Source organism: Bombus vosnesenskii, unplaced genomic scaffold (assembly GCF_011952255.1).
Source record: "Bombus vosnesenskii isolate JDL3184/JDL3185 unplaced genomic scaffold, Bvos_JDL3184-5_v1.1 scf7180000013273, whole genome shotgun sequence".
Lineage (NCBI taxonomy): Eukaryota > Metazoa > Arthropoda > Insecta > Hymenoptera > Apidae > Bombus > Bombus vosnesenskii.
The window spans coordinates 3,098,272-3,116,403 of record NW_022882931.1 but is presented as its reverse complement, the minus strand read 5'-3'; the positions used below and the strand labels follow the sequence as shown (position 1 = coordinate 3,116,403).

Sequence of the window (18,132 nt, the reverse complement as noted above, 5' to 3'; positions counted from 1 at the left end):
GGCGCATCAAACACAAAAAGAAGATTAAAAAGGAAACACCCAACAGATCTCACAAAGGACGTAACCTAACATACAAACATTCACCACACTAAAAAAATAAATCAATCAAATTCGAAGATGGTATCCCACTGGGGGTAGCCATCCACATGCTATATTGCTATATCACTAAGCTATAATATTTTACCAAATGTCCTACTGGACAAATTATAAAATGTAAATAAATAAATAATAAAAAAAAAAAAAAGAATTCGTTCCTTCTGGATGGGCCTTATAGCAGGATACTATGATATGTAAGAGCAGGTCTCAGGCGGAACTCCTCCGAAAAATGGTACTTCCCACAGAACGCCCATTCGAAGAATCTTGTTCTGTACATTTTCCGGCCAGCCTATGATATGTAAGAGCGGGTTTCAGGCGGAACTCCTCCGAAAAATGGTATTTCCCAATGGACGCGCATACACAGAATATGTTCTGTACACTTTCCGGCCCGTAACGGCTTTTCCGTTTTTTCTGTACAGGCTCTATTGCAGGAAATTATGTTATGAAGAACAGGTATCATGCATAAACCCTGTTATAAAATGGTACTTCCCATTTGACGCGCAAACAAAGAATCTTGCTCTGCAAATTACCGGCCAGCCTCGGCTTTTTCGTCCTTTCTCTACAGGCCTTATAGCAGGAATTTATGATATGTAAGAACAGGTTTCACGCGGGAAAGCTCCGAAAAACGGTATTTCCCATTGTTCGCGCATACGAAGTACATTGTTCTGTACATTTTCCGCCCCATATCGGCTTTTTCTTTCATTAGGAACGCTCTATACAGAAGGAAATTATGATATGTAAGAACAGATTTCACGCGGAAACCCGCCGCAAAATGGTTCTTTCCATGGAAGGCCCATACGATGGAACTTGTTTGTACATTTTCCGGCACATTTTCCGGATTATTCGATCTTTCCGAAATCTCTATACAGCAGGAATTTATAACATGTAAAAACAGGTTTCACTTGGAAACCCACCGGAAAATGGTTCCTCCCATGCAACGCCCACACGACGGAACGTGATTGCACATTTTTCGGGCATTTTCGGATTTCCTGTTCATTCGGAACGCTCTATGCAGCAGGAAATAATGTTATGTAATAACAGGTTTCACACGTAAGCCCTCCGAAAAATGGTACTTCCCACACGACGCGCATACGAAGAATCTTGTTTGCAAGTTTTCCTGCCAGTATCGAATTTTTTGATCTTTCTGAATTCTCAATACAGCAAGAAATTATGAAATGCTACAGCACATTGCACGCGGAATCCTCTCGGAAAATGGTTTCTCCCATGGAAGGCCCATAGGAATGAACTTGCACATTTTTCGGGCATTTTCGGATTTCCCGTTCTTTCTCAACTCTCTATACAGCAGGAAATAATGTTATGTAACAACAGGTTTCACGCGTAAACCCTCCGAAAAATGGTACTTACCATACGACGCGAATACGAAGATTATTTCTCTGTACATTTTCCGATCAGTATCGGATTTTCGTTCTTTCTGAACTCTCTATACATCAGGAAATTATGATATGTAAGAAGAGGTTTCATGCGGAATCCCGTCGAAAAATGGTTCCTCCTATACGACGCGTATTCTAAGAATCTCGGTGTAGATATTTCAAAGTCGGGCCTTGTATCACTTGAACATATTGTGAAAGGAATATTACAAAAGGTCTTCGTTCTGCGTTGGATTTGGTTTGTTATTTTTTCGAAATGTAGAATTTGATATTAGGAGAATATGATCTGTTGAAGAATGCTACGTGTATTTACTTACCTTTCTTACATTTCCTTACCTGGTTTGGTCTTCTTATTTTCCTTTACTTACCTGCTTTGATCTTCTTATTTACCTTTCCGTATCGTTCGTGGTGATTCGGATTCTTTATGTTTTGTAAATCTTTTCTCTTGTGTACATATTTATCTCCGGAAAAGGGCTTGGAATAGAAACGCGGAGTTAATCACTTTCACATTTTATTTAAATTGGTTTCGAACAACATCGTTATGGACTAGGTTTGTACACGTACGAATATTTCACATGTAAATAGAATAGTGAAAACAATAGTTGCTTCAACGAAATTTCATTTTTCACGAAATGGACATAATCCTGCTTACGTTCGAGGATTTTCTCGTCAGTCAAGCGGTTGTACTTCGTTGCCAATTAAAAAACGTCAATTCGTAATTATTACGTGTGTTATGTTGTTCGAGCGTACAGTTAATGGAATTTTTGAGGAGGAGATTACACCTCGCGTTTTATCCAATTTGTCCTATTGCATGGCACGCGCTAATTCCACGCCTGCTTTTCCCTGTATACTTTGACATCGTGTAACTTTCTTCTACCTATACATTTTGGCTTCTATTTTTCTATATTATATCATTACAAATGTAAGTATTTTTGTGTAAAATTATATTTTTACGAATACGACTGAAAAGTTAAATCTATATATAGATTTATTTTATTCCCTAAATATTATTATCAACTTGTGAATTTTTATTATACAACTACTCGTTAGAATGTTTAAAACAGATTTATTCTATATTCGTAAAAATACAAATTTATATAAAAAATCGAAATTTATTCTTATAATTTTTAAAAATGTCCATGCACTGTCGTAAACCTGTATATTTTTATATATTATTTGCATTTTATACATTCTGTACCATTTAATCTTCTATAAATGCATAAAAATCCGCAATTTACCTACAAGGAATAAAAGAGTTCCGTTTTGACGAAGTCGCTGCGACACCCTGTCAGTAGTCCGTTCCATTTGTCAGTATACTTTTCTAATAACGACCAGAACCTCTCTGTTGGTTCGACAGACTTTAAACAAATAGCCCTGCAACAGGGCACGAAGAATAAAATAAATGGTAGTCCGCTTTCGCAAAGGAGAAAGGGGCATGTCGCACGTCTCGACGCGATCCATCAGGCGTCTTCGCTTCGACTGACTCAATAGACTCCAAGATCGATCGAATTCTTACCTGGCTCGGCTTGAATTTAAACATCGAACACTCTTGCCTCTTTTCAACCACCATCCACGTTTCTTGACTCTCGATTAAGACGTGCCAATAAATAATTCTACCCCATATCGAAGCTCCGTTTTATTTGTGAGTGCTATTCTTCATGAAACTGGGAGGATGAAACTAAAAGTATTTTTAAATTCTTATCTTGATTCTGATGATGTTGATGGAATCGTTATGAAATTCTGCTTATAAATCTTGCAGTTTATATGTTTATTGGCCAATTGAATGATTCAATGGTAAAGCGAGTTTTATGTAAAGTGGTGATGAATGTGTGAAACGATACACGATGGCACACGGGTAGTCATTTAAAAAATTTTATTATAAATCTTCTGATGAATTTTATAATGAATTCGTTTAAAGTATTTTAACGTTTAAAAGCGTACAAATTTCTGTAACCTTACTCGCAGTTTTCTCAAATTAAAGATTTTCTCACTTGTACTATTCTTCTTTCGAGCTGTACAAGTGTAACTGGTCTACAATGTGTAATTTTACCTCAATTTTAAGATAGAAAATCTCTAAATTAAATCAAAGATAGACATTTTTACGTATCTGCTTTTAGATATATGCGATATTCTTTATTTGTATATCATATGTTACTTCTAATTTAAATAAATTCAAGAAATTCTCTTTTCCCCCTAGAATCATTAATAATTGGCCTACATGAAAATACTTTAGTTCTAAAAAATACAATATTTTTTAAATAGCCATTGTTAACAGTTATTATGTTAATAAAACCCGTTCAGAGACGCTTCAACTTGTAATAACGTGAACTCGTATCACCTACACAGATACAAGCGTGAAAAGATCGCATAAAATGCTTCAGAAATAGCATTTTTAAAAGAAAAATTGTTTCAAAAATCGTTGTCACGTTCGAAGGTCCCCGAGGAATGGCGTAGAACCAGTAAAACAACCGAGGAATAGGTCTACCTATAGATGCCGGAATACGTAGGCGATGACGACGTTCCCGAGGGAGCTCGATTCATTACCGATCTTGAATAAATGATTACGCGGCAGTATGGACGATTGGCAACGTACAGGAGGATACTTTTGGAAAAGTGATTATTCGTTCGACGATGTCCTGTTCACCAGGACGAAATCGACCCCTGAGGACGAGCATCGTGACTGCCTATGTCGCCATGTATCTCCTTTAACTGCATCATTGATGATCGAACTGGTCCATTTGAGAGTCTTCAGGACTCTTTTCTATATTTTCACGTCGATACTATTTAACTTCGTCCTTGTGTGATTAATCTATCTGTACACGCGATTCTAACTGAGCGTTAGAACTGATCATAAATTTTTGGGGATTCACGAAGAATTGCTGTGAAAGCAATTCAGGGACCCAATGGGAAAATAATTTTTAATTTGAGAAAACTGTGGTTACATTTCAACATAAAAATCTGTATGTCTCCACACATTAAGATACATCGCTATGTATACTCGTAATAAGCTGAAAATTCATAATAATATTCTCAACTTTTTTTTAATAAAAATGGACTTATACCACTTTTTGAATGTTATTAATTTTATGGCCAATTCTGATTAATAAACTGAAAAGATTAACCGGAGGGCGAAGAGAAAATACAGAACGCCACGAAACATCTTTATTGAAAAAATACTTAGGTAATATTTTGAAACTTATTAATAAGGAAAGAAGATTCAACGAATTTAATATTATATTTTGTAATATGAAAATTATACTCTGATTAAGTGAGTTTTACAGTAAGAATAAGCAAAGAGATTTGTTGTTTAAATAGCAATAAGCTATTGCATTGTAAAATCAATAAAAATGGATATTTCTAATCTTAACATTACCACAGTCAAATATTTCCAATCCCGAAATCACTGAAAATAAATATTATCTCGAGTTTTCACTATTAAGATAAATCAGTTCCAATAGACGACAAATTTTCGCTAAGACAATAATGTTGCAATTTTAACTTCTTCGTTTTTTCGTGATTCCAACCCCTAAGCTTAATGTAACATAGCAGTTCAGCAAAAGTAAGAAACCATATACCTAAGATATCCTTTCGCTGCATCAGAGCCATGTTCCTGAGCACCATGTTCCGCGGCAGGGAAAATTCAAATGGAATCAGCCAGCCCTCTCTGTCCCTGTGCATAATTTCGCGGACGTCCTCGCGGACGTATCGACGCCTACCTGGACCACGTAGCAGCCGTAACTCAGTTTCGAAATGGATTGCCTCCGAGGAATACTTTATGCGTGCTACACGTCATTCCAGCCGGCTGCTCGATCCATGGCTGTTCGATGGCACGAGATACGAGGACAAGGATCTTAGGTATTCTACGTATCGTGCAGAACGACTGCATCAAGGTGCTACGCATACTATCGAACCTGTTTCGCGATAGACAAAGATCGAGACGAGGTGAGAGAAGAAAGGAAGAAAAGTCCAACCCCTGTTTCACGACCCACCGGAAGAAACTGCGAGCAGCAGGTCTACGGATAATCATATAAGGATGACTAGAGCCGTTGAAGGTGACTGGGTATCAACTTTTGATCCTACAGTATCTTGTACGACCACCCCCTTTCCAACGAGAGCGACTCGGTATTCAAACGGATCTAACTCGATATAAGCGGTGCTCCCTAAGGCACCCTTCTACAACGACGAAGAGGACACCGATCCATCCACCTACACCGCTTCCTCAACCACTCGCACTCGGTACTTCCAAGAAATAAGAGTATCCTCTCGCTCGATCGACGAATTCAATTTGCATCCTGGCTTCTATTTACCGCCTGCCTTTAGTGTCGTTTACTATCGGTGTCTCTCCGTTGGATTGAGTGGTCTTCGAGTTGAGCATAAAATGCTTACCGATACGCTTTGAGATAGATAGAATATGATGGAGACGCTGTGAAAGGAAATAAATTGTTGTAGTTACAGAGAAACATTTTTTTCGACAAGAATTGTAAGATGATTATTAGGTATGCATGTAGATAATTACATTCTTCTAGAATGATAGACATGTAATAGAATGTAGGATATTCATGCTGAATTTCAGAGTAAAAATTGGCATTGTATATACAAGTTAATTTTGTGCTATTATTAAGTAGTATGAAAGAAGAGACTATAATATACATTAAGCTTAAGGATTAAGTGTAGTGCGATTCTTATAAATTGTACATTGATATAAGAACACTCTGCCTCATCATTCAGAAAGGAAGATTCCTTCTTTAACGTCGACTCAACAGGGTACTATCTATTTACAGATTCCTACTTTAATAAGAAAGGGTAACATTTTCTAATCTGTAAAGTTCTACTAAAAACTATTCATCATTGACTAAAGATAGGATACACGCGAATAAAAGACCGGACTTTGTATTCCAGGTTCTGAAATATCATCCTGCCAAAAAATCTCTCTGCGATTTCCTATGACGAACCTACCGACGTCATGCTGTTTTACCGACATTATTACTAAGAACTTTTATATCTACCGCTTCTCCATATTTGATACCCAAGATTCAGGTATGTGAATGCGAATCCTGTTGTCACCTCTGATATCAGTAGCCATCAAAGAGAAAATTGCATCTCTATGTAAGCTAGCCTCTCCTTTACGGTAATAAATAGGACATGAAAGGGCCTGCATCAATGGGTCTTGCGCCCTCATTTTGTCATTGCAAAATCTCTCGTGCGTTACTATTTCCATTGCGTTATCAATTCTTAGAAATCTTATATGCTACGAGATATACTAATATAATACGATGGTAATGTTAAAAATTGGTTTACAACTGCTGTTTATATCCTTTATTATTGAATATAAGTTTTTGAATATAAGTATCGGCATGCTTATTATAGAGAAGGTAGAATCTCTAGCAACAACCGTTGCCTCAGAAATTAATGTGATGTCGCTTCTTGTCCAATTCCGTGGAAAGTATAACCGATTAACGTATGCCCGAATCTACTCGTCCTCGAGAACTTTTGCATAGACAGTCCGGTATACGATATAAATATTAAGCGACGTCAAGCGTTATTCTATTTTTGTATCTCCTGCGTTTATCTTATCGGTCGATGGTATCATCATTTGTAAGTTTAAAATATGTTGCTATCTGCTGGCATGGGAAATTGCATCTATAACAACCGATAATACAACAGCTAATGGTGTCAAAAAATTGTTTATCTTTTAAAGATATTTGTTAAAAGTAAAATTGCAACTAGTGAGATTCATAGATCTATCCAGTGTGTTATAACAGAATTATAAGTATGTTATAAGTAAATTTTATACTATGTATTAGACTTAAGAAATTATATTATATATTTAATAAAGGAATGTGGTAAATAAAATGAGCATGATTTATATTTTATCGTATTTTAATAGTAGTCATATCCAAGAGTACGCCGCTGCGTGTTGCAAGAATCATTCTCGTCTTAATTACGGCTTACATTACTATAAAACGATTAGAAGCCACGTATTATTTTCCCCCATCTTTTTATTTTTAAGATCGTTACATCATTTGCAAGGGTTTCACGCATTTCTCTGAAATATCCTTGGGAAAAAGATTGCTTAATTGCTCTTTTACTTTCGTCGATGAGAGAAAACCAATTCGACGATCGCGCAAAACGAACGACCTAGAATGTCGATTGGCTGTTTGAATTCAACTGGAAGAGAGGCGGAAATGCGAGGTTTCTCAAGTAACAAGAACGACTTTGAAAAAAGTGGAACAGATCTCAACAACTTTGAATTACTAACTGCTTTAACAAGTAACAATACTTGTGAATTAAACTTACAACAAATCTGTCATTTCTTCGACGCTCTTCCGTTCGTAACTAGTTGATCAAAAATCGTTTAATTTCCTTCTATCTACACGTAACAACGTCGTGATAATATTTCTGATTATACAAACGTGACTCTACAACTATCTTCTTCGAGTAGACAAAATGAACTCGTATTACGAACGAAAAATTATCTTAAAAGTCTTCTTCTGTTCGTGAACAATACACGAAACAATTCGACGAAAAAATGGCAGCGATAAAAAAGTTGAAAGCTCTCCACAAACGTAGCGGGATCATGGATCAGTAAAATGTAACAGGCTTTCATCTCTACGACAGCTTGTCTCGTTGTAAAAAGAAAGCAATCGTGGCTGAAACTTTTTCATTTCAGCTTATCCTCGTTTACGATAACGTAATAAAACACGTAGAAGCTTAGGACTCGTCGCTGGAGCTGTATAAAACTTGATCAAATTGTTTCAAGTTCACTGAGATATTTTTACGATTAATGTATATCAGGTCATTTTATAAGCAATACGTTCTTTTTTAAATTTTGGTACACGAGCAGCGTCAAAATTAGGATAACATATGAATGTATATTTTTTAATTAAAAAATAATTATCCTATATAGAATATTGTTTATGTAATAATATAATTATATCTGAAAGAAAAAGAAGTAAATTTCAAATGCTTCTCCAATGCAATGTTAATGATTTTGATATATCCTGCGTTAGCTCAGTCGGTAACAAATCAGTCATGTATTTCCCGTCACTTTTCTCATTCTCAGATACTTGCAACCTTTCTTTTAAGTTTTCTATTCCCCTTTTATAAAACTTTCATGGCGAGTTCTATTATATTAAACTCGACTCTTAGGAAGACCACATTACTTATAAAATGGTCGAATATATCATCTTCTTTTTATTGAATCTATTTTTGTTTCATCGAAGATTCGACATGCCTCTTCCTTTCCCTCTAAAAGGGAAAGCACGATGCGTTTAATATGTTTAAAGATTTGTAAAGTTTGGTAAAATTTGCGAATATTCAGCCCTGTCATGTCGTTTCTTCTCTTAACTCGTAATCTATCGGATAATTTAAGAAGAGATTTCGATAGCGAACCACTAAGCTTACGAGCGTCGCACGATTAAATTTTAATTTGGCACTTGCATTCTTAAATGTGATTTTTTCTCTCATATTGTTTCACTCATCTTAGACGCGGATTTAGATATATGTAAGTAAATACATGTTCTTGTTTCCTTTCTTCTTTCTCTTATAAAGAAGCACTCAACAAAGTGTCCAGCCCTTTTTACAATATCTCTCCTTTCGTATATTCGTTCTTTTTGATTTCTTTCAGTCCATCTACGATTTTACGTAACTCAGGCCTAGCTTCGTTTATCGTTACGTCGCTTATACATAGTCACGATTCTCGTGCGTTACGTCGACTGTCGCAAATAAAACTTCGCCCCTTTTCTTCTTACTTTACAATTGAAATTTCGAACGAAACCTTGGCAGGAAATTGTAAACACTATTTACGTTATTTTATTCGTAATTACACACGCCCGAAAGTTTCACGTCACGTTGCAGGAAATAGACGTGAGTTTTTTAATAACGTTTACGATACTACAGGCAGACAGAATAAACCGTAATTTTGTTAGCTGAACGGCAAAGTTTGAAGAAGAAACTTCTGAACGTCATTAAAATTAACGATGCTCTCTCATCGGCGAGAATCGCAAACGGCAGTCGACGTGTTTAAATAACTTAAACGCGGAACACTTAACGAAAAGCATCGGTTTCAGAAAACTTATTCACGCAGATGCATATGTTCGACGCATACGTATCGATCTTTACACGTATATAAATTCTAAGTATCAACGCGTTACACTTCTTCCTTTAGTCTTATTTTTCCTTCTATTTCTGGTTTTCATTTTTTTTCTTTAGTCATCCTTTAGCTTTATCTTATTTTGGCTTGTTTGCGAGCTCATAAACGTTCAACAACCCTATATACCCTACTAGACTTAATCGAATAAGTATAATAATAAAACGTGTAGTAAATATAATGTGTATGTATACACGTATATGTGTATAATATATATATATTTATATATTATATATTACATATATATATAATCCTCATATATCGCGTACGTCGACAAACGATTTAAATGTTACCTAATAAACGTTTCAATCACGTTACACCTTCCGACTAGATCGAAATTTATTATTAATATTAGTATTATTATTAGGGTTATCGTTCATTAAATATTAATTATTATTTATTTTTAGTATCGTTATCGCTAATTAATATAGAAATTTGGCGCATTTGTTTTTTATATCATTTGGCATGTGTATCGTTTCGCGACGATAAATAAATTCGTCGAATTTGAGCCAGACGAGCATATTGTATTTTTTCGATATATACCATTTATTATATATTTTATTTCTCTTTCCTCCGTACGCGCGCACAGAAATTTTTGCTCGAAATTTAAGGTCGCGTTAGATATTTTTATTCGGTATCGATGACAATATATATATAGAAATATTTAATAATAAAAACGTGAAACGATGAATTTCGATTTTCTAGTTTTATCTCTTTTTTTTTGTATGTATGTTTGTTATCTCGATATTTGTTTCCATCAATTTTTAGCAGCCAGGTGCGATTACCGGCAAACTGTTGTACATTCAGGGGGCATATTTTGTACATAGATATTCCTAGATACGTAATAACGTAAGCCTGCGTTATTTTTCTTCGTTTCATATAAAAAGAGGAGAAACAATCGGAGCAGTGACTTATTCCGTTACGATGTATTGTCCACAAATTATATATTTATCGTTCGCGATGGTTGTGTCTCGTTTTCTTTTTTTTTCCTTTTTTAATTATCGTTATAATTAATATCGTGTTCCATCGAAAGGAGAACGATGATCGAATGAATCACATGAGATCGCGTTTTTCAAGTCGGAAACCCCTGCTCTTCGTTTGTGTTAAGTACGATCGAAACTTCGTGTCTGTTACTAGCAAGTAAATTCTTAACGATTTTACGATTGAACGCAATTGAAAGATACAAAATCTTAGGGTTATTAACACGTCGTTTCACCATATAATATAATATAACGTTAGCGTTTCCTGTACACGTACATACATACAATCGATTACAATCTATTATATCGCCGAAGAACTTAATGAACGCAATATCAGACGTTGGAAGAAGACGCGTGAACATTTTCAGAAGCATATCGATGAGAATCAAGACCTTGGTGCAGATTTTCGGCGCGTTGGAAGTTTTTCGTTTTCCTTTTACGAAATTATTTAACGAAATTATCGAAAAATCAACATTTAAGATTCAGCTCTTTATATACTCGTTTCTATTTTCTAATTCACGCGATCTTCTCGTTTTGAGAGTTTTCAGAGATCAAAGTACAGGCGTTAAACGTACACGCTGTACACGTTCAAGTACACGCGTTCCCACTTTGCTCTGAATTCAGCGTTCCCGATGGATCCTCGACACCTCGATGATTTCCGTTTCGTCAGATGGCAGAACAGGCAGATGTAAAGTCGTACTCGAAACGCGATATTCAGCTGCTACTGTATGGAACACGTCAATGGATGTGACAAAGCGTGGTCCAGCAGGATGGGCGTGCCTGCAGCCAATTCCGTTCTCGCATCGCCGAAATCTTCGTCGCAGTCGAAATAATTACTCTGGAAAAGAGACGAATAATGTTTTATCATGATATAAAAGCTGATATTTTTTAGTGGATTATGTTCTTTGAATTTAGTTGGAAAATGTGTGTTTGCAAGTGACAGAGTAATTTGTAAAAGAAAAGAAGAATAGAAGAGCGTGAACTTTGGCGGTGAGAAATTTTTGGTACAACGAGATCTTTATTATTCGCATTAATCAGTTACAAACAGAATAGCTGAATTTCTTGGACAATGTTATTTAATCAAACTAAAATATAGATAACAACATATTGTTAGCATAAAAAATGATAATTTATTGGATTGTTAAATATTATCTGAAACATTAAATATTATCGCTTAGATAGGATATGCTTGGATAATAGATCTTCTACTGTATTGAACTTCGGAGGTCAAAGCTTCTTGTCATTAAATTTCCGAGGCTAAAGCTCTTTGACGTTAAATTTCCGAGGTTCGATCTTTGCGACATTCAATTTCCCAGGTCAAAGTTTTTTCAACTTTTAGCCTATAAGTTCAAAGCTTTTCGTTATCGAGTAATTCAAAGTGGCGAGCTTTCCGACATTAAGCTCTCTAACCGAAAGGGCTTTAGCTGTGTAGTTAAGCTAACCATTAAAAGGTCGAAGGGTCTAGCCTCGGAGGTGCACGCAAAAGAAAATATTTAACCTTGGAAGTTCAATGCCAACCAGCGTTGGCCTTGGAAAGCAAACTCAATGTGAAAATTCTCTGACCGTAAATGCTCGAAAATACACAGTTTGCTTTGTTACGAGCTGAGAAATACGCTAACTAAAAAAAAAGCTAACAGTCTCATTAACGTCTCCGCATATGTATATTCTATCGCGAGTAAAAATAGAGGACGAAATTTCTCTCGTTAGTTATTCCGAGATTCCACAAACAAGCTCGCACACCTTGTGAAATTTCCGGTGGAATGAAAATTGTAATAGGTTAACCGATACGCAATAAAATTTTTAATTAAATTCAGACGCCAAGTTTCCACGTTGCATTTTCTTTCATTGGCTTTCCGAAACAAGAACGCCAGCTGATCGCGGTCGCGCAAGTGGAAAACTGGGGCAAAGAAATATTTACGCGTTTGGTCGAGAAAATGGCTAATCAATGGGAACCGCCTCGCCTCGGCTATAATTGGTACACCGGGAGCTTTAGGCAATTAGTTCTAAAATCGAGACAATATCCTCTTAATTTCCAAGATTATACTCTCTGACTCGCGCTAATTGCACGCGTCGCGTGAGTGAGTTCGTGAATGGATGCAATTACGCGTTGTAATTTCCACCATTCCGTAAAAAGAACTAGAGGAAACTGAACTTTTATTTGGAATTTTTGTACTTGAAGAGATACCATCGCATTATAAAAATTTTTATATTAACGAATAAAACGAATAATAACTTATAACAAATTAAAGGAAATTTCTGCGTTTTCATTTTTTCCTTTCACTTTCTACATTACGTGATATATTGTACTTTAATAAGATGTTACCTAAATAAACAATAAATGTATCTATTTCCAGTGAAACCGGTCTCAAATTTTGATGGATTGTATCTTCTTTACAAAACCCTACAAGAGGATATTTTCCTATTATTAGCTATTAATACAAAAGACATTTTTTGTGACTACGAAAGAAGTTAATCCTGAAAAGGTTAAAGAAATATAAATTCATGTACAATGGAAAAATATCGCCGAATTTATATAGCAATTTGGAGTATCACTTTTATTACGAAAGAGTGTTATAGTGACCCTAAAACTGACCGCTGTAATGGAGCACGTACGAACATTAGTTCAGCGTTAAAATATTTTATGGTACTACCGTCTAAATGTACTTTAGGAGATATGTGTAATCTTGACATAAATGTTTTAATCAAATAGTATAATTTTTATCATTATAACTAAAATGATACCTCCTTATAATCACATCTACAGAAATTTAAAATTAGGTAAAGTTGGATTCCTCAAAAAAGAAGTTTTATAAAATTTTCTGACCTCCACATACGAGATAATTCTTATTGTTTGATTTGTAAATTTCATAACTATGTCACGTTACGGATACACATTTTATTATAGTAAAAACATGTAGAACATGTATGTATTTACCTGACAATCGATGCATGGGCAGCTATCGGTCAACGAACAGGTAAGACCAAGAATCTCGACAGCTTCTTTGTACAGTTCCGCGCTCGATTTCCGTTGCCTTGGTGGTGTGGTCGGCGCACTGACTGTACCCGATGGTCTTCTGCCTCTCTTCAGCCTCGAAGAGGACTCTCGAGACAAGGAGGAGGTCGACGTCGATCCTCTCCGCCGATTGTCACTGGTGAGCAACGCTCGTCCCGCCGGCGAGGCGAACAGTTGCAGCATGTCCATGTCCTGCAGCCAAATATTATCAGTTAGTCCTACAAATGAAATATTCTAATCGTTGAAGATATGAAAGTTGATTTTAAGACGATAGAAGAGTCATGAATTTTCAAAGAATGTTTTTAGGAGTTTTATAACCACAGTAACCACATCAGCATAGGAAATGTGTATATATAAGATCGTGAATAAATTCGTGAAGAATAACAATTTTCTGCAGAGCAATTTTTCTCCTGAAACATTATTTTCTCATATAAAGTCGCCCATGTACTCCAGTGCGTTTATTGTCGTAGTTACGAATAGGGACACAGAAAAGTACTTTTCGATACCAAGATATATCGGAATTTCTATATGCATCTACGTATATGTTTCATGTTTCCAACATAAATTTCGAATATACTACTATTTCATCTCTTTAAAATTTTATTCACGTTATCCTTCTTTATATACAGGGTGGTTGGTAACTGGTGGTACAAGCGGAAAGGGGGTGATTCTACGCGAAAAAAGAAGTCGAAAATATAGAATAAACATTTCTTTTTTAATTTTTTTTTTTAAATCTTTCCATCGAGACAACGATCTACAGTGAGATCCGTTATAACGTACCGCACGCGTACCGAGTGAAAATTCAAAGTCGATTTTCTCGAAAACAAAGCCTGAAACGAAAAATTTTTATTCTATATTTCCGACTTATTTTTTCGCGTAGAATCACCCCCTGTCCGCTTGTACCACCAGTTACCAACCACCCTATATATTTCTGCATCGAAGCGCGTATAAAATAAATATCGTTTGTATGAAAGTTTCGTGCCTTATATCGCCATTTTTTCCACAAAAATACTGTACCTCAATCTTCTCCCTTTTGAAATCGTTAAGAACATGTAGGTAATTTTGACAATATTAATATTGTATCTTAACGAAACCGAAATATGATTTTTGTCAAACTCCTTTGATCCAATATTTTTTAAGTATTTAATTATTAACTATTTTATTTCCAAAATCTTACTCGTAATATTTTTCCCTGTACATTTATTTATATTGAACCAAGTATAAAATAAATATCTTTTTACAACTATTTGTTGATTTATTTTACCCAATTTCTTAGAACCGTTTAATCTGAACCGTTTAAGTAAGCAGTTAAACAGGTAAATTGGTCGTTCACTAAAGCCTTGACAAAATCCTTAATCATTGTTGAGCATTCTTAACTTCAAAGGGTCGCATCAATAAACTCGAAGGGGTTGATTGGCTTTTGTTAAGGGTGGTCGTGCTCCTTTTTGCTCGTCTGCATCGTTGACTCTCGTTAGTCTACCACGATGAAAGTTGTTCGGTTGCCCCGGAAGGGCATTATTCTCTTAACGAGGTAAGACGTACCCGCAAGTACCTCCTCCTCTTTTCTGCTGTCTCGTTCGTTTCATATTGGCAAGAAACTCTTTGAGACTTTTCCACCCGCGAACACGCCCCACGGGCGAAAGGGATTTTTCTAACGATGCCACGACGAGCGTCGTCACGCCGAAAGTTCCGTGTCCCTTTTCCCCTTTTTTTCTACCTGACACTGGGAGAAAGAAGCGCCCGAAAGAAATTCTCTGCCTCTCCGGTGGATTATCAAAGAGGAATGTGACAAGCTCTCCCCGAGTATTCTTGTCCTTTTGAATTCTTTGACGCATCGGATGGTTCGAGGCGATTAGTTTTACGAGAAAATGTACCAAAGATACTCTCTTCTCGAAAGATATTTCTTTAAGAAATTAGAATAAATGTGGGATATATTTTAAATTTTGGATTTGCGTTGTATATCGAAAAATTTGCAATATTCATCTATTTGTTGTTAATTATTTAGCCCCTTTGAGGTATAATTCTAGTGGTTAGGTTCGTCAAATAAATCTGCTAAATAACCGTTAGACTTAAAACGAGACACTGAATCGCCAAAAAGGTTTAAGGTGTCGATGAACTTGTTAGCTACATTAGATAATCTAGTGTCACCAGTTGTCCAAACAAGGAGGTATATGTTTGATATTATGGACGTTAACATATGTATAATATATTAGTATTAGCAAGAATCGTTAGACAGCAAACATATCCATCAAGTATCCTGTGAAAGTAAATCAAATCAGTGGTAGTCCTCCTATGACCCAAGTTTCATATTTATTGCAGTATTTGTACAGTATTAAAATGGTTATAGTAGGTTTTTTTTATTATTATTATTTAATTTGTACTTTACAATGTGTCCAGCTGGACATGTTATAGTAGGTGGTAGAAATTATTTGACCAAATCTGTACGCAGCTTGCCCGTTTGCATCGTTGCACTGTTTTAAGCTGTGTCTTGGTGTTTGACCCGTGGAAAATCTTACCAGGAAACTTAAGGCTTTCTTTGCTGAGCATATTTCCCGAGTCGTGTGATCGGAAAAAGATAATGACGAATCGTTTTGTTACGTCCGGTGACTCTCTATACAAACCAGACCCCATGCCTCAATAATCTTAAAGTCCCATCATAAGTCTTCGCATTTTCATAGTTAAGGTCCTTGAGACCAAAAAAGTATGTTTTTAGTTGAAGTATTCTTGAGATTTATTGTCCATTCCGAGAAAACATGGGAAACGGTTTTCCTATGCACAATACCACCCACGGGCAAGCTTTGAATGGAAGCGACCAGGACCCATCCTTACCCACCAGCCTTTTTCTTATCCGATTAGAAGCAATGACGGTTGCCCTCACTTTCCCGGCCAAAATTGCCATCAACGAATCCGATGGTCCCGCGCGTTAGACACATCCATCAGTAGCTTTTCTCCGCGACAACATCGTCACCGAACTTCATTGGTTTTTCATTCGTTGAGCAGTCAATGTCTTGACTGGGTTTTCGTACTTAAATCAGTCACCATCTCTTGAATGGTTTTCCGTACTATTTACACTTATAAAGTGCATGTTTTAATTTGTTAACCAGGTGTTATCATCAGTTCAACCACCTCTATTATCCTAACCGAAATAGGGGACCGACCAATTCGTGGCGTCGATTATCAAATCGTAACGGGAATTTACGACTCTCGTTGGTGCGCTTCTTCGCGATCGATTCTCTTCGCGAACGGTCGAACACATTTGGATCACCAATAGAGTTAATAAAAAAAGGTGAATGTCCAGAAGGAAATAGTACAGAGTTGTAAGAGAGAAATGTATAACATTGCATTTTCTAATATTAAGGAAAGATTTGTTCTGGGTATACGAATCGTTAATAATTGAATTTTTTGCTAATTTTGTTATCAACGTGATATTAATACTTTAAATGTTAAAGAATTTTTTTCACAGTTTTTAAGATGATAGAATTCTTATTTTTTTTTCTTAAATATTCATGTGTGATGTTATACTTCTTTTTTCTATCGTGAAAATTTTTACACATAATGGATTCGATGGTTTCTACTTCGCCCTTAAGGAAAATCAGCTGTGAAATATAAAGCAGCTACGGTAAGTCAGCTCAAGAAAGGGTAACGTGAGCTCCGGCTTCTGTTCAATTCGTTAATTAGCGTCGGTCCAAAGGTGCTCGCGTAGTTCTTCCACTAATTTCCACTTCAAGCTTCCATTGAAATTAGAAATTACAGCCACTTTAAACCGCTTTGACGCCAAATGAAAGGAATCTGTGCAATTTTCTACGCAAAGAACGGCATCGAAAAATTCGGCTCGCGGTTTATAACACGCTGAAAACCGTGGTAACACCTTGCAGAGTTCAAGCCTTTGTTCTCGATAAACGTGCAGGCTGGATGATTGGAATTTTGCGACGAGAGGCAAGCGTGCTTAATTATCGACGGCAGATCATTAAAAATCCACCTCCTGGTTGCCGCAACGCGGCACTGTACAAACGATCGTGAGTCACGGTACTACAACGCGAATGCAGGAGCCGTTTCGCTGGAAGAAAATAATTGGAATGATCCTGACCTCATGTGCGAAGGAATTCGTCGAGGAAGACGCGGTGGTACTTCTATGCGTCGCGGTAATTTGAATGACCCGTTAGGAAAATTCAGTGACTCATGAAAATATTACTCACCTAAGCTAAAAGTACTCCTCCTTTTTCATCTCATGGAAATTTCTTACAATTTCCAGAAAATTTCAAAATAAAAGATAATAATATAAAATTGATGAAATTTTACATTCCAATAATTAGGAAAAATTTATTAAGAATGATAAAATAGTGTGACTAGGGTGATGCATATGTTCGAGATTTGGAGATTTGACTCGGACAGTACATCTCCCTTTTTTGGGAAAGTCTGAAGTGTCTGCCTCCCCGAGCTGTAAACCTTATGATGCGGACATCACTAAGAGACTAAAAATCATCTTAAGTGCTGATGGGTCGGGGC

At 36.2% G+C, this 18,132-nt stretch overlaps 1 protein-coding gene across 1 annotated transcript in view; it reads right to left on the bottom strand.

The window, feature by feature from the left end:
- Nucleotides 1-10,080: 10,080 nt before the first annotated feature.
- Nucleotides 10,081-18,132, bottom strand: part of LOC117231618 — a 137,476-nt gene continuing 129,424 nt past the window's right edge. The window contains exons 6-7 of the mRNA XM_033490218.1: nucleotides 13,549-13,818; nucleotides 10,081-11,451 (exon numbers count right to left, since the gene is read on the bottom strand). Of these exons, the coding sequence (XP_033346109.1) occupies nucleotides 11,335-11,451; nucleotides 13,549-13,818 (387 nt within the window). The 3' untranslated portion in view covers nucleotides 10,081-11,334. The remainder of the gene's footprint in view (nucleotides 11,452-13,548; nucleotides 13,819-18,132) is intronic.